Here is a 27,798-nt window from a genome sequence, read left to right as displayed (position 1 = left end):
GATCTCTTTCAAGAGGAATATGTAAGCGCTTAGGTTGTGAAGACTGAGCAGCGAAACCCACAAGTCAACTTGGGAGAGCCCAACCCCGATACATTGTCAGGGGAGACGTGTGTCCTGGCGAAGCGATTATCAACAGCATCTGGGATGGATCCCAACCTCACACCTCGAGGTGAGAACGAGATGGCATCTTGGGAAACCGAGGATGACGGCTCAGGAAGCGGCTCTTGACGAAGACGCTGATGTCGACCACACATGCAATGAATCTGAATAAAATTGACTCACAAACTGTGAGTGGACCAAGCATTACCTCTAAGTTAACGCATTGAGTTAGAGCTGGTCAAGGACCGCATGGAGCCCTTGAGACGTTCACGTGGGTTCGTCCTCTTCTCAGATTAGTCGTAGTCGGGTGTTTGGTGGGTGGCCTTCAGAGGCCCAGGGCCCTTCGTGCAGTGGGCCCACTGTCCCCTGGGGTGTCCAGACAGCAGATGGTCTACAGGCTGGGGAAAGCTGAACGTGGGAGGTTTCTGAGGCCAGGCCTGGAGCCACGCACGACCTGACTGCCCGATTTCCACCGGGCAAACTGTTGAGTGCCCGTGCTACCTGCCAAGGAGGCTGGGAAATGGGGTCAGCCTGTGTCCCCAGGAGTAAGAGGGAACCGTGCACTGGACAATTCGCCAGCCTCCAACACATGTTCTATGCGATCTCACTAATGATTCTAAAACTGCCTTCCTAAGGGGCGCCTGCGTGGTTCGGTCGGTTGAGCATCTGACTTTGGCTCAGGTCATGATCTCTTGGTTGGTGAATCTCAGCCCTGCGTCCGGCTCTGAGCTGTCAGCTTGGAACCTGGAGCCTGATTCGGATCCTCTGGCCCCCCCTCCTCTCAAATAGAAACATTAAAAAATGTTTTAAAATAAAAAAATAAAAATGCACTTCTAATTTAATTAAAATTTTATAAGCATTCCTGTGACTACTTCATGGACATCCAAAACACTTGTATATTCATGTTGGCCCAAAACCATTTTGGAGGGTCCCATACTAGGCATTTCCCCGGATTTGAGGCTCCCTTACGTCCAGGCACAGGTGTGATTTCTTGATTGGGAAAGAGGTCTGCCCTAGGTGAGGTGGAAAGGACAAGCTGACGAACGAGAGGTTCCTGTGGCTGCCCGCTGGCTCTTGCCCTCCCTCGACGTCCCAGGGGACCTGCTCAGGGGGCTCGTGGCGGGATTGCACGTGTGCGCACTCGAAGTCTGACCAGCGAAGACATGGGAGGCAGGCAGATGGCATGTTTCCACGAGAAAAACACACGCCGATATGCACGCGAGAAGGTCTATAAGGAGACACCGCAGAGGGGAATAGTGGCGATCCCTGGGAACAGAAACGGTAAGCCTCTATTTGGTCAAGGTGTGATTGAGCGCGCACGTGGAAAAGCCCGCAAGTTGTAAGTCAGACAAGCACAGACGCGCAGCCTCCCTGCTGGGCCACCACCCCAGCTTCTGGTGCCGTGGGGTAGTTTCACCTGTTTGAACTTGGGTGCGGATCATGGGGCCTTAGCGCGTCTGGCTTCCTGCTCGGGTCGGCCACCGCTGTGTGCATGATCAGGGCGGCTCATTTCCTCCCTGGGCAGTGCAGTCGGGAGGTTTTACGTTCTTCATCATGCTTATCTGTATTTTCCCATTTTTCTACAATGCATATACATTACATAATGAAACACATTTTTAAAAAGCAAAGCAGGGGGGAAAGGCAAATTGGTTTCAAGGAGAATTCAAATGACAACAAAAACGGCACTGTCCTGGGGCTTCTGGTTCAGGAACAGCTTCAAAACATATAATTTCTGGCCAAGGCCAGCCTGTCTGGCGGCCAAATGGAGGGAGCACGGGCAGCTGTCACCACAGGCGACGTCCTCCTCCGGTCCCATGACCCGACTCTGGCAGGCAGAGGAGGCCTGAAGCCAGGAAGGAGGCTGCCTCGCTCCTCCGCCCGGCTAAATATACGCGCCAGAGGCCCCGCTCCCAGCCTTCGGGTCTCTCCTGGCCTTTTTCTTTCCCACCCAAGCATGCGGCGAGGAGAGAAGGGGACCCACCCTCCAGAAGAATGAGCGGCCAGGCAGGAGCTGCCGCGGGGAGTGGGCACAGCTCCGTGTGCCGTGGGCAGAGGCTCACCTGAGAGTGACAGAGCTCGTCCTGACGGCCATCGTCAGAGAAAGGACGAAGCTTGTGCGGGCAGGGCCAGAGGTGGTCCTGCAGTCTGGTGGACACGTGGGGTCCGCCTCTCCTCTGGGACCGCCGGGCTCTGGGAGGGTCTGGACCCATACCTGTCTCTTAGGGCTGTGTGAACTGTCTCCCTGGAGTCCTTCCTCTCGGTTGTCGAGTGAGCATACGCACCGGATACACTCTGGGATTTCTTACTCGTCTGGGCTGCAAAGGAGCCGGAAAAAAGGAAGGATCATCACTGACGTATAGCTCAGAAGGGAAAAACAGATTTACGTCTTCAAATGCGTGCCCCAGGGGTTCAGAATGTGGGTTCCAGAGTCAGGCTGTCTGCTCTTGTGTCCTGGTCCCACATCTACCAGCTGTGTGGCTTGAGGAAGACCACCTTGCCTCTCCGGGCCTCAGTTTCCCCGTCTGCAAAATGGGCATAATGGTAAGACTTACCTTAAAGAGTTGTGCAGATTAAATGCGCTAATAAACGTAAGGCCCTGAGGATGATGTTGGGCCTGTGATAGATGCTCAATAGTATTGTGAGGTGTGCAAGCACATACACACATGCACAGTTCACTTATGCACACACATACACGTACACACACAGTTCACTCATGCACATGCACACACATGCACACTTCACTCATGCACACACACTTATACACACACTTCACTCATGCACACACACATATACACACAGTTCACTTTTTGCACACACACACACAGTTCACTCATGCACACCCATACACATTTCACTCATGCACACACATATACACACAGTTCACTCATGCACATGCACACGCACACACATGCACAGTTCACTCATGCACACACACGTACACATACATTCACACTTCACTCATGCACATGCACACACACACGCACAGTTCATTCATGCACATGCACACACATGCACATGCACACCCTAACATAATATACTCACCTACACACCCATGTATACATATGTACACACACACGCACACAACACACACCAACACACATATACTCACATACCCATGTATACACACACGTATGTACAGATGCACACACAGTCTACAATACACGTACACGTGTCTGCATATACACGTACAAGCACACACATGTACATCCTCACACATGCGTGTGCACATGTGTACACAGGAGAGTTCTCTACAATCAGGACCAGGGCCACCAGGACGAGGGGTGATCCCCTCTAGGTGTAAGCTTGCACTGTGGGACCCTGAGTGCGGGCGCCTCTTGACCTGTGCCCCCTTGGTGCCTTGCTCGCCTCCCCTGGTCCCAGCCTGACCTGCGTCTTCCAGAGGTGATGCAGCCCCACAGAACCAGAACGTGGCTGTGCCTGGAGCAGCAGCCTTGGGAAGGCCTCTTGATTCTGGTTAGTTAATCCTGGGTGAGCCTAGGTGATTAGTCATTCCTCATAATGGCGAGGCTGGTCCTCAGCTGGACCAGAGGGCACAGCTTCCCGTCTTAGACTGGGTTCCGGAAGCAGACCCTGAGTTCGTTCTAACCACAGTGGTGGGAGGACGTGGTGGAGGCCCTCCACCCTGTCGCCCACTCTCTGAGGGCCGCCCCTGTGCGGACACCTCCAGCGTTTCAGCCTCCCCGGTGCTGCACCAAGCGTGCACCACACCTGCTGGGTGGCCCTGCTCCCGGATTCTCGGGCTTCCCGGCAGCAGCTTTGGTGGCCCGGCGGCTCACCCCCGCGCTCCATTCTCACCTTTGCAGCTGCTCGCTGGGTGTCTTCGTGCACCAGGCCTGGGCGCGGGGTGAGCAAGCCCCTCCCTGCTCACCTCCCTGCACCACCTGGGGCTCGCAGACCTCTGTCCAGACCTTGCCCCAAAGTCACGTGGAAAGTGACTCCTGGACAACGTGCAGGCATGAAAGCACTGCGCTCTGAGGGCACGGAGGGGGCCGGTGGGCGGGGGTGGGTGTCCTCGAAAGCAAACAGACCCAGTGAGTCCACACCCAGGCGTCTCCCCCGAGAGAACTGAAGCCAGAGGTCCGCCCGGAACTCCGTGCGTCGTGGTCACAGCGGCATTATTCCTAATAGTCACAACTTGCAAGCAACCAGATGTCCGTCCGCCGAGGAACGGGTAAACAAAGGTGGCCTACCCGAACGGCGCCATGTCCCTCTGACACAGGCCGCAACGCGGATGCACTGGGAAACGTCTTCCGGAGGGAAGAAGCCAGCCATAGAAGGTCACACAGAGCAGGATTCCTCTTAAACGAAACGTCCGAAGACGCAAATGGGCAGACAGAAAGTAGAGTCATGGTTGCCAGGGGCTAGAGAGGGGGCGGGTTTCCTTTGGGTGACGGAATGTTCTGGAACTGCATTGTGGTGACAGTTACAACGGCTCTGTGCATGTGCTAAATGCCACTGGATTGTTCACTTTAAACAGTTAATTTGATGTTATGTGAATTTTATCTCGATAAAAAAGGAAAGAAAAAACAGCATTAGCAGCGGGTAGGAGGCAGCACGGTTCCATATGGAGCCCAGAGAAGGCCCAGGTGGGACATAGCAGGGACCGTCCCTGCTCCGGAGCACCTCCCTGCCCCACCCTACCACCTTCCACCCACGGTAGCCACAGGCCAGCCCTCCTCAGGGGCTGGCCCCAAGCGCCTCCTGTCATCTTATTAATACAGTGACGATACCCGCACAGCACGCTCTCTGCTAAGCGCTGGCCCTGCTCTTGGACCTCAATTCTCTCACCGTCCTGGAGACAGGATTGATTATTGAGCCTACTCTCCAGATGAGGGGAGTGAGCCCGGAGGCAGTGTGGTGGGAGGAGATTGGAAACCCAGGTCTGGGGGCGCCTGGGTGGCTCAGTCGGTTGAGCATCTGACTCCAGCTCAGGTCATGATCTCACGGTCCGTGGGTTCGAGCGCCGCGTCGTGCTCTGTGCTGACAGCTCAGGGCCTGGAGCCTGCTTTGGATTCTGTGTCTCCCTCTCTCTCTGCCCCTCCCCGACTCGCGCTCTGTCTCTCTCAGCCTCTCAAAAATAAAGAAAACGAATTTTAAAAAATTAAAACAAACAAAAAAGAAACCCAGGTCTGCCTGATTCCAAAATCTCTTGCTATGGGGAAAAATTCTAAAACGCTTTTTGTGGCAAGGATTGCTGGATTCTGTGATACTGGGAAGGAAGCTCAGCCAGGTGACTGAGCTGCAGGTCTGAGTTTATTCCGTGGCGATATAGTCCCTGGAGGGCAGACGGTGGGCTGGAGGGCAGTGGCTGAACAAATAGGACTGGGAGGGGACGTTTGCCGTGGGTGCTCACACAGACGTGCTCCTGGGGTTGGTTGTCCCGGGTACGGCTCAGCATGCTGGGTCAGGCGGCCGCACTGGTGACTCCTGGGTCATCACACTCTGACACCAGGACAGTATGAGGAAGACACACCTGGAGACTGCTGGTGGTGGAGCCAGGGGGATGCCAGAATCCGCCCGTGTCCTACACCCCGCCCCCGAGTGTGTGAGTCAGCCGTTGCCTCGTAACAAACACTCCCAAGCTCAAGGACTTAAAACAACACACATGCATTAGCTCATGGTTTTGGTGGGTCAGGAATCCGGGAGCTGCCTGGTGTTTCTGGCTCCCGGCGTCTCCCTTGGCGGTGGTCAGGAGGTCACGTGGGGCTCTAACTCGGGCACAAGGGTCCACTTCCCAGCTAACCGTGGTTGTTGGCAGGCCTCGGGTCCTCGCTGGCTGTTCACTGAGGCCTTTACTCCTTGCTGTGTGTCTCCATAGGGCAGCTCCCAACATGACATCTGGCTTCCCAGAGTGAGTGATGGTGGGGGGGGGGGGAGGGAGGGGGAGAGGGAGGGAGACGTAGGGAGGGAGCAAGAGAGGGAGGGAGCAAGAGAGGGAGGGAGAGAGAGTGGGGGAGATAAAGAGAGGAGGAGAGAGAGTGCTTCGACTCTAACTTTGATCCCCTCAAAAAACACTCAAAGCAAATAAGAACAAAATTAGCATTTGCTCGATCTGGGTACACAGACGTCTGGTACGTTCTGAGCTCTTCGTAATTTGGATCTGGGGTGCGTGTTGACAATGGAGCCGCTCTGGGGGTGCTCTGGAGAGGTGGGTTGAATTCACCCCCACAGTTGCTGATGCGCTCAGACTCCCAGGGGTCATCACGCTCCCCGTGCGTCATATGTGCACGTGGGTGTGCGTGTGACCGAGCGTCTCGCAACCGGAGGCAGGCGTGCCCACGTGCGGTGGCATCTGATTCTATCTTAGACTCTGCGCCGCTGGTGGCCATCGAGCCCTACCCCCTCTCCCTGTGCCCCACGTCCTGCCCCGGCTGCTCCTCTCCTGGGGCAAAAGACCCCACCCTCCAGCCGCAGTAAGGCCCCAGGCCCGTCTCCTTCCCTTGTTATTTCCAGCCCTTTTGCAGCAATTCGGGGGCTGCCTGGCTCTCCCCAGAAAGCCCCATCACAGGAGTGACAACCTGTTCCCGCCCTCTGAGCGTGTGTGTGCCTCATCACTCTTGACGTCCGAACCCAACTTTGGCGGGGGTCCCCCCTGTCCCTCCAGCGTGGCCACAGCACAGCGACCCCTGGGAAGTTCTCACCTCCAGATTCTGGAAGGCTGGGGCCAGGTGAGTCGGGAATCTGGCCATGTGTTAGCATATTGGTGCTTTTGTCTCCTGGAGCAGGAGGGCTCCACCCCACCCTGGGTTAGCATTCTCAGGGGGCGAGGAGGCCTCCTTCTGGCCTCCCTTCCCACCCCACCCTGCTGGTCTTTCCCGGGCTGACCCTCAGCATCTTGGTGGGAGAGAAAAGCGGAAGAGGAGGGGCCCCTGCTGACACGGACAGACGCCAGCGCCCCCCCCCCCCCGGGGCCTCTCCCCCATGTTAGCCCCTCACCGGCATGTGGCTCTGAGAAGCATACCATGAGGCACAGCAGCGCTCTTATGCTGGAAAGAAGAAACAGGAGCCCTGGCTCCCTAAAGTCCCCAGAGCTTCGTCCAGAATTTCTCAGCTGTCAGAGGGACAGAGGGACACAGAGCTCCCGGCACCTGTTGGTAGCAATATGTGCGAAATATGTGATTGCATACAAATATACCAGCTTTGCGTGTTCCGAGGAAGGGGGTGGGGGGGGGGACTGTAAAAACAACCCTGAATTTGTTCTTGGGATTAACACCGAACTGCGTGAAACGGCCCTTCGGGAGCACAAAAATGGCCCAAATCGGCAATTTCGTGTGGCTGTATGGAAAGCAAAACACTCTTTTTGTGCCCTCCGCCCAACTTGTCCCAGGATTCAAGTTATCTGCTTGTTTGTCCGTTTGCCTCTGGCCTCCCCCGACCCCAGTGCAAGGAACGGGCGCTTGCAGCCTCGTGGGGTAGAAGGGAAACGGCATCTACTCTTGTGTCTCCGTCTCCGGTTGGTTCCCCGTTGCGGGGGTTTGCGGCCGAGAGAGCCGGCTTCCGCGCTGCACGGCCGCTCCCGTCCAGACGGGGTCTCCCTCGGCCCGCCATCCTCTCCGGACCTGCTAGCTGCTTCAGGAAGCCTGTAGGCCCCGCCGCGTGCGGGGCTGGACGCCCGCCGCCTGGCCTTGGTGCAGAGAGCTGGTCTCTCCCATCCTCTCGGGGTGGATTCGATTCGCCGAAATTGGCTGCATAAACAGCCCGGCTGGACCGGCAGCTAATGGCAGAGGTTCAGGCTCCTTGGGGCTGGTGGGAGCTGTGCCAAGAACCAGCCTTCTCTAGCCCCCCATGGCGACATTAACACCCTGCCTGGGGCTGTGGTCTGTGGGGCCCCAGGGGCACCAGGCTTCCTGCAGGAGGACGGTGGCAGAGAGCCCATGTGTGCCCGGGCGACCCCTATAGCTGAGAGGGTGCCCCTGGACCAGCGCATCAGAAATGCAGAGTGCCAGGCCCTGCCCAGTCCTGCTGAACCAGTGCCGCCGTTTAACAAGAGTCCAGGTGACTCTGGTGCTGTGGAGGGTTGAGCAGCGCCGTGACAAAGGGGACCGTCCGACGACAGCAGCAGGTTTGCAAAATGCCCTTGACCTGGCCCTTGTACGTTTCCGAATCTATTCAACAGAAGCGAGCGGAGGGCACACGTAGACACATTTGCTCTGGTGGCACAGCTCTTACTGTGGGCGTGTCCCGTTCGCAGCAACCTGGGCAGTGGCTCTCCGGGGCCCACGAACGTTGAGGAGGCCGGAGTCGTCCACCTAGGACAGGGCAGGGTTAGCAATTCGGGTCAGACAGTCGGCAGACCATTCTCCACCCCCAAGCCCCCCAGCAGCCCCACTGCGTGAGCCATGTTATCTATGCCCGAGGGCAGGACGGTGCGTCTCCAGTGCTGGGGGCTGGCCAGGGGGGATGCACTCTGTCTATAGAACTGGGGGTCCTACTGTCCAGTTTGGGGGACCTGCAAGGACACGCAAACACCCTTCCATTCCGGCCTGCAGCCTATGACTTCTTCCCTTTTTCCTGCCTCCTTACAAAGCCCCAGAACCTCAGGGGCTTATGTGGCTTCCCAGGGGAAGGAGGGCCTGTTCTGCCAGCCGAGGCCCTTGCTGATGTGGCTGCCCCTGGAGTTGCTGGTTTCCACGACCAGCGAAGCCCCTGTCTGAGGCAACACAGGCCAGCATCATGATCGGCAGCCTAGGGCATTCTGGAACGTGATGCTTGAGACCAGAGGGGTCGGGAATCATTACTGCAGCTAATGCTGCTGAAGCTAACAGCAGCTCCGTGGTAAAGGGGTTTCCAGCACTTCTCACAGGTGCCAGAGGGCGCATGTGGCCACACAGACAGGTGCAACCACCTTCCCCACCGCAGGCTCCCGGGAACCGTGGGCACAGACGGCCTAGCATCGGTGATACACTGGGCGCGCAGTCAGCCGGCCCTCCTGCCCCCCCGTCAGGATGCGTTCCAGAGCTCCAAAGGGGAGACAGCCTGCCCCTCCTCCCCGGGGCCATCCCTGCCCCGTTCGTGCCCAGTGTAGACTCTGGAACCAGACGCCTGGGCTCAGATCCTGGCCCCCCACCGCTTAGCGGCTGTGTGATCCTGGGCAAACGGCTTTACCTCTCTGCGCCTCAACCTCCTCCTCTGTAAAATGGGTCCTAATAGGATACTTAGCTCACGCAGGTGCTGTGTGGGTTAAATGAGCTGGTATATGAAAAGCACTGAGAACATATGAGCACGAGGTAAGCCAAGGCCTCAAAAGCACTATAGAAACACCACACACGTGTAAACGTTTGCTATTATTAACGGCCACAGACGGACACCAGCAGCTATTAAGCTGGGCTGTAGAAGACAATTTAATGAAACAGGGAAATGTCCGGGTCTTACTGCTACCTGAAGAAAAAGCGAAGTTCAAAGCAGCCTTTTCCACGTGATGCTGAGTTTGTAGAGTAGATGCGTGTTCACTGCACACCGAAGAAAACAACCTGAAGGAAATAAATCGTTACCTGTGTGACTGCTGGCCCTGGGGGAGTGGTTCTCATTTCTTGTGTGTGGTTTTCCACATTCCCTAGAACGTGGGTAGTGAGTGTGATGGCTAACACAGGGACCGAGCACACTGTTAACATCTGCTCTGCAGAGAAGATGCTATAGTTCAAGGGTCCCCAGCCCTTTCCACAAGTGAGCCTTGTCTCGTGCCCCCAAAGCCGAGGCCCCGCTGCAGGGCGAAGTGAGGTTGTGACAGCCAGCTCAGCGAGCACGGAGCCTCTGCGCCTCCCACGCTGGGGTGTCTGCTTCCTTTTCTGGGGGCCCTCCCACGTGGGGTTGTGCACAGTTCCGGAGTAATGCCTCTTCATAGACGGAGGGATTGTCGCCACCTCCCGCCAGGTCAACGCCAAGGCTCCCTTACAGTTGTTGTGTGCCCTTGACTCCTTACTACCCAAGTCGGGGGGCTCCTTGATGGACACGACTCCTTACTACCCAGACCTAACTGCCATTTGTCGTCAGAGTGTGTGGAGCCTCGAGTGTGATCGCTTTCTGGCCACGTGGACCCAGACCATGCCTGCTCTGCCCTCTGTATCCCTGGCCCTAGCCTTCAGCTTCTCGAATGCACGTTGAGTGGTCGGGGTGACAGGTCTGTGTTTTGGAGGCAGGAAGGTGGGTGGGGAGGGAGCGGGGCACAGGAAGTATCCGATCTGCTCCACTCTTCAGGTGGCAGAGGGCAGACACTGGCTCCCGCTAGCGCTAGCTTGAGGCTGCATGTTCTCTGGGGTGGATGGAGCTCACAGGGGCGGGAATGGGCCGGGAGAGCCCGTGAGTCAGCAAGCTCCAGGCCCGTCAGCCCCCAGAGGGCTAGAGTGTGACTGGCGCCCATGCTCTGTGGTTGTCCGGCTTCTTGCCACTGCTCCCTTCCTGCCCTTCCTTCGGGAAGCCCTGGAATGTCCATCAGCTCCAGCCACCGTGGGGGGTGTGGCTCAGAATCTGGTCATTCCGGGTGCCTGAGATGCTTCCTCTGAGAACACACTGTTTGCGGGAGCAGGTGACTCCGATGTGGTGGGCTCAGACACACCCCCTCCTCAGGTTGTCACTGGGAGGCCAGGCTGCCTCGCTGAGAGGACAGAGGGCAGGGGTGAGCAGTCCTCTCACAGAAGGCGGGTGTGTTCAGACTTTTTAGCAACGACACCAGCAGCACAAGTGACACCAGGCGTGACCAAAATCAAAGTCCCAGAAAGGAAGACATTTTTTGCAAATCATCCATCTGAGAAGGGGTTTGTATCCAGAATATACAAAGAGCTCCTACAACTCATAATAAAACCACGAGCCGCAAAAAGGAAAGGGGTTTGAATGAATACCTCTCCGGAAGACATGCGAATGTCCAACAAACACCTGCAAAGAGGCTCTGTGTCACTAGGCCTGGGTGGTGGGGCAGCTGGTCCAGAACGTGGTCTGGGGGCCCCTCAGAAGGTGATACAGTCACCACATGACCCGGCAATTTCATTCCGAGGTTTGCACCCACGAGAAATGAGAACGCACATGAAGACTTGAACACACGTGTTCAAGGCAGCTTTATCCACCGGAACCCAAGGTGGAAGCAACCCAGATGCCCAGCAGCTGAGGAATAGACAGACAAAATGTGCCCCGTCTGCACAGTGGGGCATTACTCAGACGTGAAAAGACGGGGAGTTCTGACACCTGCCACAACATGGATGAACCTTGAGGACATTGTGCCGGGTGAGAGATGTCCGACATCCTCTCGGATGATTCTGTTTTGATGAAATGTCCAGAGCCAGCACATCCATAGAGACTGAAAGCCAATCCGTGCTTTCCCAGGGCTGGGGGGTGGGCGACGGGGAGTGACCGCCAGGAACTTGAGGTTTCTCTTTGGGGTGACGAGACGGTAACATCACCCTGTGGTGGTAGTTCCCAACTTTATGATTATACTAAAAACACTGATTTATACACTTTAAACGTGTGTATTACATGGCATGTGAATCACATCTCAATAAAACTATTTAAAAAAAAAACACCCCCTTTGCAAGGAAAGGAAACCCAGCTCCAAGTGATGTAACCAGAAAGGGGATTGTTAGCTTCTGTGCATCAGTGAGTGGCCAGGTTCGAACATAGGCTGGCTTCCGGTTCTGCGTGGTCCAGGGGGTAAAAGAGGTCATCAGCACCTGGGTGGAGACCTACTAAGAGTGGGGCTGAGAACTGGGGGGAGGCGTGAACGCTTTCGCCAGAGTGGGGGGTAATGGATGCCGAGCAACCTTCTATCCGTTGAGGCTTTCTGTTCAGAAAGTAGCCACTCAAGAGACGGAGAGGGAGGCCCTCCTGGCTCGCCTCTCAGGAAGGCAAAGTTGGGGGACAAGGCTGAAATAGGGCAGAATCTGTCCCCACACCTGGTTACCTCTGAGTCACTCTCTGATGCTCTGCAAATACTCGATCACCATATTCATTCAGTCACCCAGAACGTATTTACTGAGCACCTGTTATATACAGACAGAGCTGGGATAGGGTGTGAATGCCGTGGCCACGGTGCCTGTTGTAAGTCATTCACAGAGAATGGTGCTAGGGAAACAAGCCTGGGCCATACACTGTGCCCGGTGCTATGACTCAGAAGGTCTGGGAGCACCTGTCCTGGGCTTGGACAGGGCGGGAGTCAGGCAGGCTTCCTGGAAGAAGCAGTTACTAAGCTGTGGCATGCAGGGGAGCAGAAACAGTGAGGGCAGAGCCAGCCTAGGCAGGGTGAAGTAGAGGAGGGAGAGCGGGGAGGCAGAGGGGTTGGCAGGCGCCGGTCAGGGAGGCCTTGTAAACCGTGTGAAGGAGGCTGGACGTCATGTGCAGGCCAGCGGTCTCTGTCATTAACAGGACAGTCGTGAACGCCCCTGGCCAGGCCTGTGTGTGGTCTACAGTGGCCGGGGCTCCAATCCACTACTGTGACTTCTGGGTGCATATCCCCAGCCTCTGAGCCTCTCCGCGCTGCCTTGGACCCTCAGAGACACCCCTAACCCATGGGAGCTCATCCCCCTGCCCACAGCCCTCGCTCAGACTCTACAACTTCCGTCTTCCTTTTCGGTGAAGACGCCTGCCGCCACCCAGCTCACTCATTTTCTGGGGATGCGCGGGTCGGATACGCGGTGGGTAAGGAAGGGGCATGGGGAACCACTAGCCGCCTCATTCCGAGGAGGTCTAATCCCACTTATTAGCCCTGGGAAGCAGAGGAGAGCACTCCGGTCGGGAAGCGCTTTTCTGGATGTCTTTGTGTCCGACACATCATCTGCTGAGCAGGGAGAGAGTGAGGCCTCTGTCACCTCCCCGCTCCTCCACTGTGGACTACGTCTCCAAGTGCCGTGTCGGTGATATCAGCGGGTGTCCAACAAGGTCAAGATGCAGATCGGAAACGGCCACGGCCTTGCGCCTTAACAGCGCCTCCGGGCTCTACCGTTCACTTCTGTGACCTGCTCCGATTCAACAAGTGTTAGGGGAACGCTGACTGTTCATTCATTTATTGGTTTTCGTTCACCATTTACTCGAAATTCTATGATCAGATTCCTAGTGCCAGACGTTGTGCTGGGTGCTGGGTGGGGAGGAGAGGAACCCAACAGGGTCCCACTGGGCCGCACGCCTCCCCGCCCCACCCACGTGAGTGGATGAGGCCTTGAATCAAAAGATAGCTACCTGGCAGAGTGACATATGCTGTAATGGGGGGAGCACAGGTCCTACTGCAGCTCAGAGAGGAGGCACCTGCTGGGCGGGGATCCCTGGAGAGGGGGGTTTATGGTGAGTCCTGAGAGCAGTGAGTGTTCCTGTGCACACATTTCAGAACACACGGATTATGGCCCCGAACTGGAAACAACCCAAGTGTCCAATAACAGTGGAACGGACATCCAGACCATGGAATACTGTACAGCCAAGGGGACAAAGGACCCCAGAGACACACAACCACGCGGATGAGCCTCGAGCATAATTTTGGGCAAAAAAGTATGAGTCTAGTCCAATTCCAGTCGCATAAAATTCAACAAGAGGCAAAATGAAACTACAGTGTTTCAGGATACAGAGTCACAGGTGGTAACAACAGATGGGAAAAAAGGATGATCGTGTGAATTCGGATGGATGGTTCCGTCCCACAGGAGGAGAGGGTTGTGACAAAATGGGTTTTGGGGTGGGAATAATGTTCAGTTCGTGGGCCTGGGTGGTTGACTGCTCATGGACATTTGCTGTCTAGCCATTTATTAAATTATACAAATATGTGGCTCAACCACAGACAACAGGTCATCTTCCCCAGTGAGGGGACGTTGATGCACTTGAGACAGAGGAACATGGTTGTTACATGCTGTACTCTGCTGGCAGCTGCTTGGGTTCATTTCTACTGGGGCAAGTGACTTGACCTGTCTAAGCCTCAGGTTTCCCCATCTGTAAAATGGGGATAATAACAGTAGCAGCCTCATAAAGTTGTTATAGGATGAAATGTGATAGTGAACGTAAAGTGCTCAATACAGAGCCAGGCACAAAAATGTGAAAATTAGTCGTCATCGTCACCATCATCACTACCATCCTCCTCCTCATCACCACTATTGTCACCATCATCATCACCATCACCATCATCATCATCACCATCACCATCATCACCATCATCATCACCATCACCACCACCATCACCACCATCACCACCATCATCACCATCACTGTCACCATCACCACCATCATCACCATCATCACCACCATCATCACCATCACTATCACCATCACCACCATCATCACCATCATCACCATCAACACCATCACTATCACCATCACCACCACCATCACCATCACCACCACCATCACCACCATCACCACCATCATAACCATCACCACCACCATCACCACCATCACCACCATCACCACCACCATCACCACCATCACCACCACCATCACCACCATCACCACCACCATCAACACCATCACCATCACCATCACCATCATCATCACCATCATCACCACCATCATCACCATCACTATCACCATCACCACCATCACCACCATCACCACCATCATCACCATCACCACCACCATCACCATCATCACCACCATCACCATCACCACCACCATAACCACCATCACCACCATCACCACCACCATCATCACCATCACCATCACCATCACCATCATCATCACCATCACCACCACCATCATCACCATCACCACCACCATCATCACCATCACCACCATCATCACCACCATCATCACCATCACCACCACCATCATCAACATCATCACCACCATCACCACCATCATCATCATCATTACTGTCACCATCCTCCTCATCATCACCACCTTCCTCATCACAGCCTCCCTTTTCTTCTTGCTAATCCATCCATATCACTTCTGTATTATCCTCATTTTCCTCTTCCTTCTTCCTCCCCCACCTCTCTCTTTTTCATTAGAAATTGAATGGCCAGGACAGTGCTCCCTGGCATCATAGACAGTTGTAGATCTTGGTAAATAAAGAAGTATAATTACGCCTACCATTTTTCAAAGCTCTTCCATTCTTAATTCCAAATCATCTGTCCCATCAATGGAACATCCCAATTGTTGCCTCGGAATGTGCTTCCTCCACTTGTGCTAGAAAGGCCAACCATGTCCTTTGCTTGCCATTGCAAGGCAAGCCCCCACTCCCTGACCATGGCTTATGGTCAGAAATGGTGCCTGACTCAAGCTGACCCTAGCTGAGTCTCACCAGGAATCTGGATCTATAGAGTCCAGTTTATTGACTGTCAGGGACTGAGAGCAAAGGAAAGAGCAGAGTGTGCAGACTGTGGAGAGCAGACACAGAGAGCAGCCAGGAGAGAGCAGAGACGGGGGGCCCAGGACGAGGGAGACACTTGGGTTCTGACTTTTCAGCCCCTGGCTTCTGTCTAGAGCCTGCTTTCACCTCTACCCCCAAGGCTGGAGAGGTCTCTACTCTACCCCCAAGGCTGGAGAGGTCTCTACTCTACCTCCAAGGCTGGAGAGGTCTCTACTCTACCTCCAAGGCTGGAGAGGTCTCTACTCTACCCCCAAGGTTGGGGAGGTCTCTACCCCCAAGGCTGGAGAGGTCTCTACTCTACCCCCAAGGTTGAAGAGGTCTCTACTCTACCCCCAAGTTTGGAGAGGTCTCTACTCTACCTCCAAGGCTGGAGAGGTCTCTACTCTACCCCCAAGTTTGGAGAGGTCTCTACCCCCAATGTTGGAGAGGTCTCTACTCTGCCCCCAAGGTTGGAGAGGTCTCTACTCTACCTCCAAGGCTGGAGAGGTCTCTACTCTACCCCCAAGTTTGGAGAGGTCTCTACCCCCAATGTTGGAGAGGTCTCTACTCTGCCCCCAAGGTTGGAGAGGTCTCTACTCTGCCCCCAAGGTTGGAGAGGTCTCTACCCCCAAGGTTGGGGAGGTCTCTGCTCTACCCCCAGGGTTGGAGAGGTCTCTACTCTACCCCCAAGTTTGGAGAGGTCTCTACTCTACCTCCAAGGCTGGAGAGGTCTCTACTCTACCCCCAAGGCTGGAGAGGTCTCTATTCTACCCCCAAGTTTGGAGAGGGCTCTACCCCCAATGTTGGAGAGGTCTCTACTCTGCCCCCAAGGTTGGAGAGGTCTCTACTCTGCCCCCAAGGTTGGAGAGGTCTCTACTCTACCCCCAAGGTTGGGGAGGTCTCTACTCTACCCCCAGGGTTGGAGAGGTCTCTATGTCTTCAACAACTGCCATGTTCCCATCCATGCTGGCCTATTCGTTGCATACTATTTCTCTCTAAGTGGATCTCCCCTCACCTCCTTTCTTTTTTAAAAAACTTGGATGGATTTATCTTCAAAGAAAATTTTACATTAGTAATCTAAATAGAAAATCAGTGGCATGTGATACTCTCAGAAGGAGACTGTAAAAATTAATACAACAAGTAAGAAATGAGAAAAGATACGTTCATATCTAGTAAATTGAAATTAAGTAGTGAGCTATATGTAAAAAAACAAGCCTAATTAATTTACAAAGTGTTTCAGAAACTCAAATTAGAATCACAATGGTATACCACTAAGGCACACTACATTGGCTAAACTTTTAAAGGCTGATATCACCAAGTATTGGTGGGGACAGGAAGCAGCTGGAATCCTCACCCTCTGTTGGGGCTGGGGGAGGGGGCTGCAGAGTGACCTGACCACTTTGGAGAACAGAATTCTAAAAATGAAATATACGCCTAGGCTAGCCCCCGGGAAATTCACTCCTAGGCATATGCCCAGGGGAGATGGGTGTCTGACAGAAGACACACATACAACAGGGCTCAGACCAGCTCCGCTCAAGACAACCCCCGGGCTGGAAGCTCGGATTCTATCCACAGGAGAAGAGAGAAAGGAACTGTAGTATATTCGTGCAATGGAATCCTATACAGCACTGCAAAGAACAAAGTGCTGTTACCCAGAGCCCATCAGAGGAATCCGAGATGTAATGTTGAACGAGAGAAGCAAGACACAAATGTATGAGTCCACGGATATGAGGTCCAAGGACAAGAACTAATCTATGGTGATATAAGTAAGTCAGCATAGCTGTTCCCTGGTCGGGGGGGGGGGGGGGCGGCGGATACTGTAGGAGGTACCTGAGGGAAACGCTCTGTATCTTGAAGTGGGCGGTGCTATTATCGCCCCTGTGCTTGTCACCTGCATGGGGGGAGGGGCAGGCAGAGAGAGCAGCGGCTGCAGTGACAGAGCACTACTGCTGCTGCTCCTGATGCCATCATTCCAGTGGCTGTGTCGGGGGGGGGGGGGGACGTCACAGGTCAGCAGGTGGCCACACGTCTGCTGGGAACCCGGACCTCTGCTTGCTGCAGGTTCGCTCGTTGGCCCTAACCTCTGGCTCCTCACCTGTAAAGTGGCGCCCAGCCTACAGCGGACGTGTCTTGGAAGAGGTCGGGTTTTGGGGCCACTGAGCCCAGCTGGGAGAATGGCCAGGGATCCGGGTTCCTGGCATTCCAGCTGGGAGGACCGTTAGTTTGGATGAGTCTGGAAACAGCTGGAATTGGAATGCCTAGCTTGGAGAACCAATTCCTGGAGAATTGACTTGTGGGTCTCGGGCAAGGCATTTACCTGCCCTCTGCCTCCGTTGCTTCATCTGAAACGTGGGGGTAACAACATCGCCTTGGAGTTGTCATGAGGAATAAATGAGTTAACCACTGGCACTCTGTTAGCACCCCTGTTAGCCACTGCAGCACCACTGCATTGCCGGGGACTAAGATGCGGGGCGGGCAGCATAAGGAAAAAAAAAGAAAGAAAGAAAGACTCTCCCACCAGGGGGTCTGAGACTACAATTGCAAAGCTCAGACTAGGTTTCTCAACTTTTCTCCTTAGCAGACTTTCGACTCTGGAGGTGGTCATCAACTAATCAAGAACAAAGGATTCTTCTGTATCATGTCCACGTCGATCCATCCCTGGGGATGGGATGCCTGCCCAGAGGGCCAGGTGCTGGCAGCAGGCAGCACCCCAGGAGGACATTCCCCTCAAAGTTCACCTGGCTCTTCTGGGGTCAAGCCCCGACGCACTTGCTAGCTATATGTCACTGTGGGCCAACTCGCTTTACCTGCCTGACCCTCAGTTTCCCCATCTTTAAGAAGAAAGAGATGGTCAGAGTCTGGATCCCAAAGGACTGGATCCCATGCCAGGACTCAGATGAAATAAGGCACTCAAGGTCCCCCTCCCACCCAGGACTGGCATCGTTTTCTGCCTCTGGTCTGGGGAGAATCGGGAGCCCCGGCACAATCTCATGGGTGCCTCCAAGTGACCGCCATCTTGTATGGTAGGGCACACTTGGCCATACAAGTATGGGCAGGTGAAGTCCTACAATCAGGTGGTTTGGGAGGAGGACAGGGGCACAGCACCCTCGGGGTCATCTCCGTTCCTGGGAATGACCACCCCTGAGGGGGCAAGGAATAACAGCTGTGAGTTATCGGGGACCAGTGAGGCAGTAGGGACCCCAAACCACCTTACTCACGTGGGCTGAGCCGTGTCCTCTTTGCCCCAGCCCTCTCTGCACAGTAGGAACAGGCGTTGGTGCCATTTTACAGATGAGGAGGGAGGGGCACAGAGCCATGTGCCAGAAGCACAGAAGCACTGGTCGGGGTGCCACTGCTCCGTAACAAACCACCTCAAAACTTAGTGGCTTAAAACAGGGTGTTACGGACTGAATGCTCGTGCCTCCAATTCATGTATCGAAGCCCTAACCTCTAGCGAGGCTGTATTTGGGGTACGGAAGTACCAGAGGTTCAATGAAGTCATAAGGGTGGGACCCTGATCCCATTGGATTAGTGTCCTTATAAGAAGAGTCACCAGAGAGTTTTCTCATTCTCTCCCTTCCCACCCCACTGCCATGTGAGGACACAGTGAGTGGGCAGCCAGTCACCTGCAAGCCAGGAGGAGGGCTCCTCCCCGAACCTGAGCTCGGTTTCCAGCCTCCAGAGCTTCGAGAAATACATTCCCATTACTGAAGCCGCTCAGTCTGTGGCAGTCTGTTACGGCAGCCTGAGCAGACGAGGACACAGGGCTCCTCCGCGCGTTTCTCCTCTAAAGGAAAAGGTGGGGAGTATTTTAGGCTTTATGGGCCATGTGGTTTCAGTCGAAACTATTCAACTTTGCCGCTGTAGTGTGAAAGCAGCTGTCGCCGTGTGTTTGCGGATGGTCATGGCTGGGTTCCAATCACACCTGGTCTCTGAAGACCAGCCTTTGGTCCCTGAGCTGTAGTTTGCATGCCCTCTGCTTGGCTTAACATAATAGCAATCATTTATTCTGTTCAGAAATTGAAATTATGATGGAGACGAGTGTCCACTGAGGGATGAGTGGCTAAAGAAAATGTGGTTCATGTCTATAATGGAATATTACTAAGCCATAAAGAGGACATCTTGCCATTTGTGACAACATAGATGGACCTTGAGGGCATCTTGCTCCGTGAGATAAGCCAGACAGAGAAGGACAAGTACCATATGATCTCACCTCTATGTGGAATCCAAAAACAAAACAAAACAAAACAAACTCATCTCATAGATACAGAGAACCGATTGGTGGTTGCCTGAGGTGTGGGTGGGGGGTGGGCTGAATGGGTGAACGGACTCGAGAGGCACAGACTTCCAGCTCCAAGAGAAATAGGTCACAGAGATCTAATGAACAGCATCATGGCCGTAGTTAATAATACTGTCATATTTCAAAGTTGCCAACAGAATAGATCTGAAAAGCTCTCATCCTAAGAAAGCGAAATGCCATTAACTATGTGTGGCAATGAGCGTTAACTAGACTTACTGGCCGTCCTATGGGTACATATGTCAAATCGTTACATCGTACCCCCGAGACTAATACCGTGTTGCATGGCATTGTACCTCAAGTTTTAAACACTGCAGTTATGGGGTGCCCAGGTGGCTCCGCCGGTGGAGCATCTGACTCGATTTCAGCTCAGGTCATGATCTCATGGCTCGAGAGTTGGAGCCCTCAGGTTCTGTGCTTGGGATTCTCTCTCTCCCTCTCTCTCCGCCCCTCCCATGCTTGATCTCTCTCTTTCTCAAAATAAATAATCTTAAACAACAATTTTTAAAAATTGCAATTACGACCAGGCACAACGAGGAAAGCCCCATGGGTGAGGTCCCTGCTCAGCGTGGCCACAGCTGGGGTGACCGGCCTGGAGCTGGCGGAGGCCGGCTGTGGGCCGGGGTCCAGCTGCGGACATGGGCCGGAAGCCCTGTTTCTCTCCCTGGGTGCCCCTCCATGGGCTGCACGGGCTTCCACGGTTTCAAGCACCAGCCCCTCAAGCACAGGGCAGAGGCCGTGTTGCCATGTACCTGACCTTCCAAGTGACGCTGTGTCACTTGGGCTGAACTCAGCAGCGGGAGGAGAGTCGAGGGCACACAGAACGGGGCATCCCAGGGTCCTGGCGAACATGGGCACAGCCAAAAAGACAAACAAAGGTCTGTCGCAGCTCAGTTCGTTGAGGGAACGAAACAGGCTTCTGTGGACGGAAGGGGGGGGCCTTTAAGATGGGGAGCCCAGGAGCCTTTCTGGATCCAAAATCGGAAAACTTGTGGCCGCGGGGAGAGGGAGGAGGCAGGGGAAAGGCAGGGCATGTGCCTGAAGGCCAGGAAGCTTCCAGGCTGGAAGACTAGTCAGCTTGGGTAGCAATCCTGCTCGGTTGCTCTGTTCCCTTCAGCCAGGCAGTTCACAGAAGCAGTCCCCAGGTCGGTCTTTCTGAAAGGTGAGTACAGAAGCCCAGGTCACCTGAGGAGTGCCCGCGAGGTCACTAAGGCAAGGTCCTCATCCCAGAGCCTGGTGCACAGAGCTGTGAAATTCTGCATGGTGCTATGGCTTTTGTTTTTATTTCTGGATTTTGTTTTGAAATTGCTGGGTGGTACTGTGTTTATAGCCTTAGAGAGTTTCCTCCAAAATGAAATCAATACCACCGGCCGTACTTTATAGGGGAATGATTTCCAAATTGCACAAAAGGAATGCCTCTAGGATCTGCATTTCAGAGAATATAAAGTCCGTCACTGCTGGAGCTAAACGTGACCACGCCTGGGAGAGGAGGGAGGGGTGGTTAGGGGAGGTCAGAAACAGGGTCTGTTGGAATTGCTGGGGGGAAGGGTATGCATGAGCCAGAGGCATAAGATGCCGACCAGTAATTGCTTGAAACCAGTCACCATTTCCAACAAGATCTCAGTTGCAATCCACTGCTTATGCGAGGAAGGGCTGCTGAATCAGCAAAAACCGGTTTGGAAATAAAATGGAAGAAAGCAAGTGCAGAGTGTGCAAAGGGACAGCAATTTGATGTCAACGAGGTTTGGAGGGAGCAGGCACAAGGTTGGGCCCCCAGGTGGGAATCCACAACCTTCAAGGAGGGGCTGGACTCCTTAATAGCACCACCGTTTCCTTCTTCACTGCTTACTACGTGCTGGGGGTCAGGTCCTTGAATCCTCATGGCAACCGTATGGGAACTAGTATCTGCCCATTTTACAGATGAGAAAACTGAGCTCAGCAGTATTAAGTGACTGCCCAAACCACACAGCTGGCCAGCCCTGGCGGCAGGATTTGAGCCTGAATCTTTTTCTTTTCTTTTTCTTAAGTTTATTTATTTATTTATTGAGAGAGACAGAGAGAGAGAGAGAGAGAGAGAGCGAGTGCGCACACGCCTGGGGCTTGATCTCATGAACTGTGAGATCATGACCTGAGCCAAAATCAAGAGTCAGATGCTTAACCAACTGAGCCACCCAGGCATCCTTTGAACCTGAACGTCTGCAGCCTGTTTGTCTACACGTTCACAATATGTAATTTTTCATTTACACCAAACAGCCCTGAGACACTGCCTCTTTCCATTTAGATTAACAAAAGAAAATAAATGGAAACATAGTAGGAAGTCTGGTAACAACCAACGGGTGGCCAGGGCTGGGAGAGCCAGAAGGGGAAGGCACAGCAGGGCGAGAAGGGACCAGCTCCAACCCCTTTAAGCCCAAGATGTGCTCTACCCAACAATTCCACCCCTAGGCATCTAGAGAAACCTTCCAGGTAGCCAGGGAGGCAGACAGCAACCAGAGGCGCATTGAATCATTGTAATTGCAAATCACAAAGCAAAACTGGAAACTCCCTAAATGCCCTTCTGCTTGTGGGGTGGTTGAGGAGGTGACTGCTCTGAAGGCCAGGCCCTTAGAGCTTTAGGTGGGGTGTGGGGCTTTGGTGCCCAGGGCAAGACAGAAACTTGAGCTTGAACGCTGGGAGTCTTGGGGGGCGGGGGGGGGGGCGGCTAGTTTTCCAGCAGGAGCCTGTTTAGCCAAAGATGGGACCAATGCAGGCACGGAAGGTGTGAGCTGGGCCCCTAGCTGATTGGAAGGCTTCAAATCACGCCTCTTCCGTGGGCTACATCTCGGGCTCCACCGCCTGGCTGGCAGGTTCTGTCTCCCTGCCGGCGGAGTCTCGGGCGCACTGCAATTAGCCCAGACCCCGTGCAATCTCCCCCCTCCCCCCGCAGCACTCGGGCAGCGGCGCTGCTGTTTGCCGCACACGTTCCGGGGGAGCTGGGAACCCGGCTCCTGCCTGCAGATTTATGGTCCAGGAAATGCATTTTAAATTGGTCCCAGGATACTCGGATCCAGGAATCAGACACCATCGCTTGGGGGTGGAGGTGGGGGGAGTATCTGTGGAGAAAGTAACGCCCTAGTGACAATCCTACTTTGCTCCCCCAAAGCGCAACCGCTCCCGGAGTTGGGGGCTACCTGTTGGCCAGGGAGCTGGGAAGGGACGGTATTTGGGTGTCTTTACTCCCAGACATGCGTGTGGCTCTACTTTCTGTTAATTTATGGGGAGGGGACATTCATCAACTACATGATTTCTGGGGCAGCTGTCTCCCTTCCTCCCACATGTGGCCCCCAAACTGTCTGTAAGGAAGAAGGATGGGTTATTTGTCCTAGGGGAAACCAACCACCTGTGGTCTGCGAAGAGCCTCTCCAGTGAAGCCAGGGACAGGTGTCGCAGATAGAAGCCAGGCGCCAGGGGCGAGGTGCAGGGTGGGAGAGAGGAAACGCGAAGGGCACCCCAGAACGCCCCAGGCCTGCTCTGCCAGGCTTCACCTCCCGACTCCCGGGAGGGGGCAGAGAGCGCCCTGGGTGCTGGGCGCCTTCCCGTTACGCAGTTCCTGTCCCTTTAAATCTAAGTCCCGGGAAAGGGGGGGTGCCGGGGCGACCTGTCTGGACCCCAATTTCCAGGCCGGCCCGGCAAGGGGGAAGCGGGACGGGCGGGAGCGCCGCGTAGGGGGTGCGGGAGGGCGGGTGCCGGGGGTCCCCGCCCGCGCCCTGCGCTCTCCGCCCCGGCGCCGCAGCGCCCCTCTCCAGATCGCCCGCGCGCCCGGGGCAGGGGGCCGGTTCGGGCGCGCGCGGGTCGGGGTTGGGTGGGGCGGGCGCGCGGGTGGGAGACGCTCGGGCAGCGGGCTGGGTCGGGGGCGGGTGGGGAGGTGCGCGGGCGGAGGGCCCGGTCGGGGGCGCGCAAGGGCGACTCGCGAGCCGGGGAGCCGGGGAGCCGGGACGGGGGCGCGCGGGCGCAGGAAGGGAGCGGATCGGGGGTGGGGGTGAGGGAGCGCCGGTGGGGTGCGGGGCGCGCGGGCAGGGTGTGGGCCGGGGGCGCGCGGGTCGGGGGCGCGGGTGTGGTGCGGGCGCGCGCGCCGCGCCGGCCCGAGCGCGCGAGCCGGGCCCGGAGCGCACGCCGCCGCCGCCCGCCCGCCCCGCCGCATTGCTGCTGCTGCCGCCGCCGCCGCCGCCGCCGCCGCCGCCGCCGCCGCCGCCGCCGCCGCCGCCGCCCGGCCCGGCCCGCGGCCCCCAATATGGTGCAGCCGCCCGCGCCGCCGCCCGTGCCGCCGCCGCCCGCGGGCCCCGCCGCCGCCCTCGGGCGCCCGCAGCGCGGCAGCCGCAGGTGGGGGGCTGCGCCCCGGGCCTGAGCCGCCCGCCGTCTCCGCCCCGGCCTGCGCGGCCAGCCCGGCGGGCTCGCCTCCGAGGGGCACTTGCCGCTGAGGTGGAGCCGTTTGCACCAGACGCTCCTGCTCCTGCCCCCTCCCTCCCCCTCCCCTCCCCTCCCCTCCCCCTCCCTCCTCCCCTCCGGTCCTGTCTCCAGCGGGAGCGCGAGACGCTGGTCAGGCTCCGCGGCGCAGCTCGAAAAGGAATAATCGCCCCCAATTGACTTAAATTCCGCCGAAGCCGGCGCCGCGGCCTCCCGCCGCCCGGGATCTGCTCGCTGTGTTTTTTCGCTTTCTCTATTCTTCCTTAAAAAAAAAAAAAAAAAAAAAAAAAGCAAAACAAAACCAGCCAGCCAGCCAACCAAGAATCCGGTTTGTTGATCGCCTTGGTTTTTTTTTTTTTTTTTTCACCGTTTGCGGGATTTGCAAACCGAGTTACATGCATGTCCAGTGGGGGTAGGTTTAATTTTGACGATGGAGGGTCCTACTGTGGAGGCTGGGAGGACGGCAAGGCGCACGGCCATGGCGTCTGCACCGGCCCCAAGGGCCAAGGCGAATACACCGGCTCGTGGAGCCACGGCTTCGAGGTGCTGGGCGTCTACACCTGGCCCAGCGGCAACACGTACCAGGGCACTTGGGCGCAGGGCAAGCGCCACGGCATCGGCCTGGAGAGCAAGGGGAAGTGGGTGTACAAGGGCGAGTGGACGCACGGATTTAAGGGGCGCTACGGGGTGCGGGAGTGCACGGGCAACGGGGCCAAGTACGAAGGGACCTGGAGCAACGGCCTGCAGGACGGCTATGGCACAGAGACCTACTCAGATGGAGGTAGGTGCCGCCCGGGGTGGGGGGGTGGGGAGGCCGGGCCAGGGGCTGAGGGGAGGAGGAGGAGGGATCTTCTTCTCTTGCCTCTTCTGTTTACCTCTGGGGAAGTTGAGCTTCTCCCTCCAGCGGGGGGGCCATGAGCAGCCGGGGCATTTCCTGGGGCTTCCTGGAGGCCACAGTTGCCCTGGCTACAGGTTGCCCCATGGCCTAGTGGGGGGACAGCGCCCCTGTGCCAGGGGAAGGGTATTGGGGGCTTTCCAGGAGCAGAGCCAGCCCCGGAGCCGTGGAGCTGAGTGGAGGGTCAGTGCATTATCCAAGCGCAGGCCAGAGACCTGCTTGAAAGGCCAGACTCGCCCTGGGCCCTGGGCTCACGGCCTCCTCTGGGACCCACCAAGGGCAGAGGGGAGCTGGGAGAGGGCCCCTCCCCCTTGCTGGCAGAGCTCCCTCAGTGCTGGCCTCCGGGAGTCGGGCCCCAGCTCTGCCTCTTGTTTTCCTGCGGTGCCGAGAGGCCTCCCTTAGTCCTCATGAACCCAAGCCAATGGAAAGGGAGCGATTGGGAGAGGAGCACAAACCCAAAGCAACACAACACGGCAATAAACTTCTAGGTGGTTGGACGCGGGCTAGCGCAGCCAGAGAGGCTGCTGGAGGGAGGGAGGAGGAGGCCCAGGAATCTCGCCTTCCAGTGGCTGAATCATTTCGCCGTTAGTTTAGGGAATGCTCTGTGCCTTCATTCTAACATGCCACCACATTCAGGGCTGAGCCCGCCTGCCTGTCCTGGCTGTAAGATGGTTTCTGTGCAGGGAGCCTCGGCCGGGGCTCCTTTGCAGCTGTGCCCCTGTCCCGGACACTCCGGTGTCCACTCCTCCTTGCATCCGACAGGCATGGAGCATTTTCTGTTTCTGGAAGCCAGACCCCGAACAAGCCTGCTCTCCAGATGCCCCCTTCCCCCACCTGGGAGCTTATCCAGTCCTCAGAGATCCAGTGGCTCTGTGCCTCCCTCTTGGCGGCTTGCTAATTTTTCAGGCATGGATGCCTGGGAAAGGCGTGGGGCGCAGCAGTGACTTGTGTGCTTCTGCTGGGCATGGAAATCATGAACGGACGTGTGGTCTTCTCCCTGCCGGCTTGCTGCCTCCACATCTTAGGAAGCAGGCACTAGACACCTGCTCCCTGGCCACATCCAGGAGTGATGGAGGGCTGGAGAGTAATTATTATTTTGGCTTATGCAACTGAGAGGCAGGGTTCATCATTACTCAAAGGGGAGGAGGCGTGGGGGGCAGTTAATTATATAATGCTCCTGCCTGTCAAAGCCGTGCCCAGCCCCGTCCCAGGCGGCCTCTTTGCTGTTGTTGTTTTCATGGAGCAGGTTGGAGAGCCTTCTGGACCCTGGAGTGCAGGGGCTGGACCGAGCAGACAGCCCTCTCTGGGTTCTAGGCCGTGTGTGTGCATGCGTGCGTGTGTGTGCGCGCGCGTGTGTGTGCGCGCACGCGTGCACACGGCGAGGCTTGGGCAGCAGATGTGGGTGGCTGAGGTGGGCGGCTCAGCAGCCTGGCGCTCCCAGCTGGGCTCTTTGGGAGCCCAAGGGTAGTTGTCACCCTGGGGGCTCTGCCCATGCTGCTCTGCGGATCAGTCCCTCCAGAGGTGTTCCCAGCTGTGCCTGAGCCAGGAAAGTGGTTTCTAGGCCTCACATGGGAGCCTGGGGAGGAGAGGAGCCAAGCCCCTGTCTCTGTGGAACTCCCTGGAATATCTAAGAGTGAGGTCCAGCTCTCTAGGCTGCCCAGCTTCCCCAGACATCTTGGGTGGCCCACAGAAATCCGTTCTCCGTTCAACAGATATCTACTGAGCGCTTGCCATGAGCGGGTGCTCTGGGCTCTGGGAAACCAGCCGCGAGTGAAGCAGACAAAAGTTGTTGCCCTCAGAGAGCTTCCACTTTAGAGGGAAAGGTGATGATTCCATTGTGTTTACCGGGTGAGGGGGGGTGCGGGGAGGGGGAGAGGATCTGATGCTGTGGCTGGCCATGAGTTTAGGGTTCAATATGTTGACATGAGAAATGCTTCCTTCCATTGGTCAGTGTTCTTGGATCTCTATCCCCTATCCAGTCAGCGACACAGGATTCTGCTCCCTAAAGTACTTCCCTCCCTCCACATTGCCCCGCTGGAGTCTTCCACGGTGGAGAGGGGGGACCATGTCCGTTTTACAGATGACGCCAGAGAGACCCAGGGGCCCATGGGACAGGCCAGAGCCCCCCAGCCTGTGGCAGCAGAGTCACGGTTGGAACCTTGATGTGTCCCCACATTACACCACCTGTAGGCCAACCGAGGCAGGCTTACAGGCACAGGACGCCAGGGCCGACTGCTCCCTTCTGGTTGGTGATATGGCATGATGGAAAATCGAATTGACCCTTTTGGCCTGGGATAATCAGGCCAGACATCTGGGGCCACCTTTCTGCAACACGGTCTGTGCTTCTCATCGGGAAGGAAGTGACTTGGAGAATGTGTGCCCTCTAGCAGTCCGTCAGGCCAGCAGAACCAAAGTGGGGGTGTCGCAGCTCTGGGTCTGGATGCCGGTGGGCGTGGCGGCTCATGCTTCCAGGGAGGGCAGGCGGAGGCTTAATGAGTTCACGGTCCAGACTCCAGTCTGACATTTCCTTTGCACAAGGGGTGGGAATATGGGACAGGTATCGGCACAGCTCCTGAACCTCAGCACAGGTTCCAGTGCTGACTTGGGGAAACGGCGATTTTCATGAATGATGCACTCATGGCAAACATATTCTACATTTGGCTGGAATTGGTATGGACTCCATTTCAACTGGGGCCGCTTCTGCCAACTCTTCCCCTTCCAGGTTTATCCTCCCCAAGTGCAAGGCAGGCGTTTTCTGTGGACGTGGGCTGAGTGACTTCTGCGGTCTGTGGGGTG

The 27,798-nt window shown here is 56.1% G+C and overlaps 1 protein-coding gene across 12 annotated transcripts in view; it reads left to right on the top strand.

Annotated features, from left to right (window-relative positions):
* JPH3 (junctophilin 3) overlaps positions 1 to 27,798 on the top strand; it is a 158,992-nt gene that overhangs the window by 59,807 nt on the left and 71,387 nt on the right. The window contains exon 1 of one of the 12 annotated variants that reach the window (XM_053210258.1): positions 24,029 to 24,888. The exons of 9 other annotated variants lie outside the window; for them this stretch is intronic. In XM_053210258.1, the coding sequence (XP_053066233.1) occupies positions 24,507 to 24,888 (382 nt within the window). In that variant the 5' untranslated portion in view covers positions 24,029 to 24,506. Of the gene's footprint in view, positions 1 to 24,028; positions 24,889 to 27,798 lie in introns of those variants that run through there. 2 more of the 12 variants (XM_027076382.2, XM_027076372.2) reach the window with 2 other exon arrangements.

Source organism: Acinonyx jubatus, chromosome E2, assembly GCF_027475565.1.
Source record: "Acinonyx jubatus isolate Ajub_Pintada_27869175 chromosome E2, VMU_Ajub_asm_v1.0, whole genome shotgun sequence".
Classification (NCBI taxonomy): domain Eukaryota; kingdom Metazoa; phylum Chordata; class Mammalia; order Carnivora; family Felidae; genus Acinonyx; species Acinonyx jubatus.
Note: the sequence above shows the minus strand (reverse complement) of the source record. Positions and strands in the feature narration are given on the sequence as shown.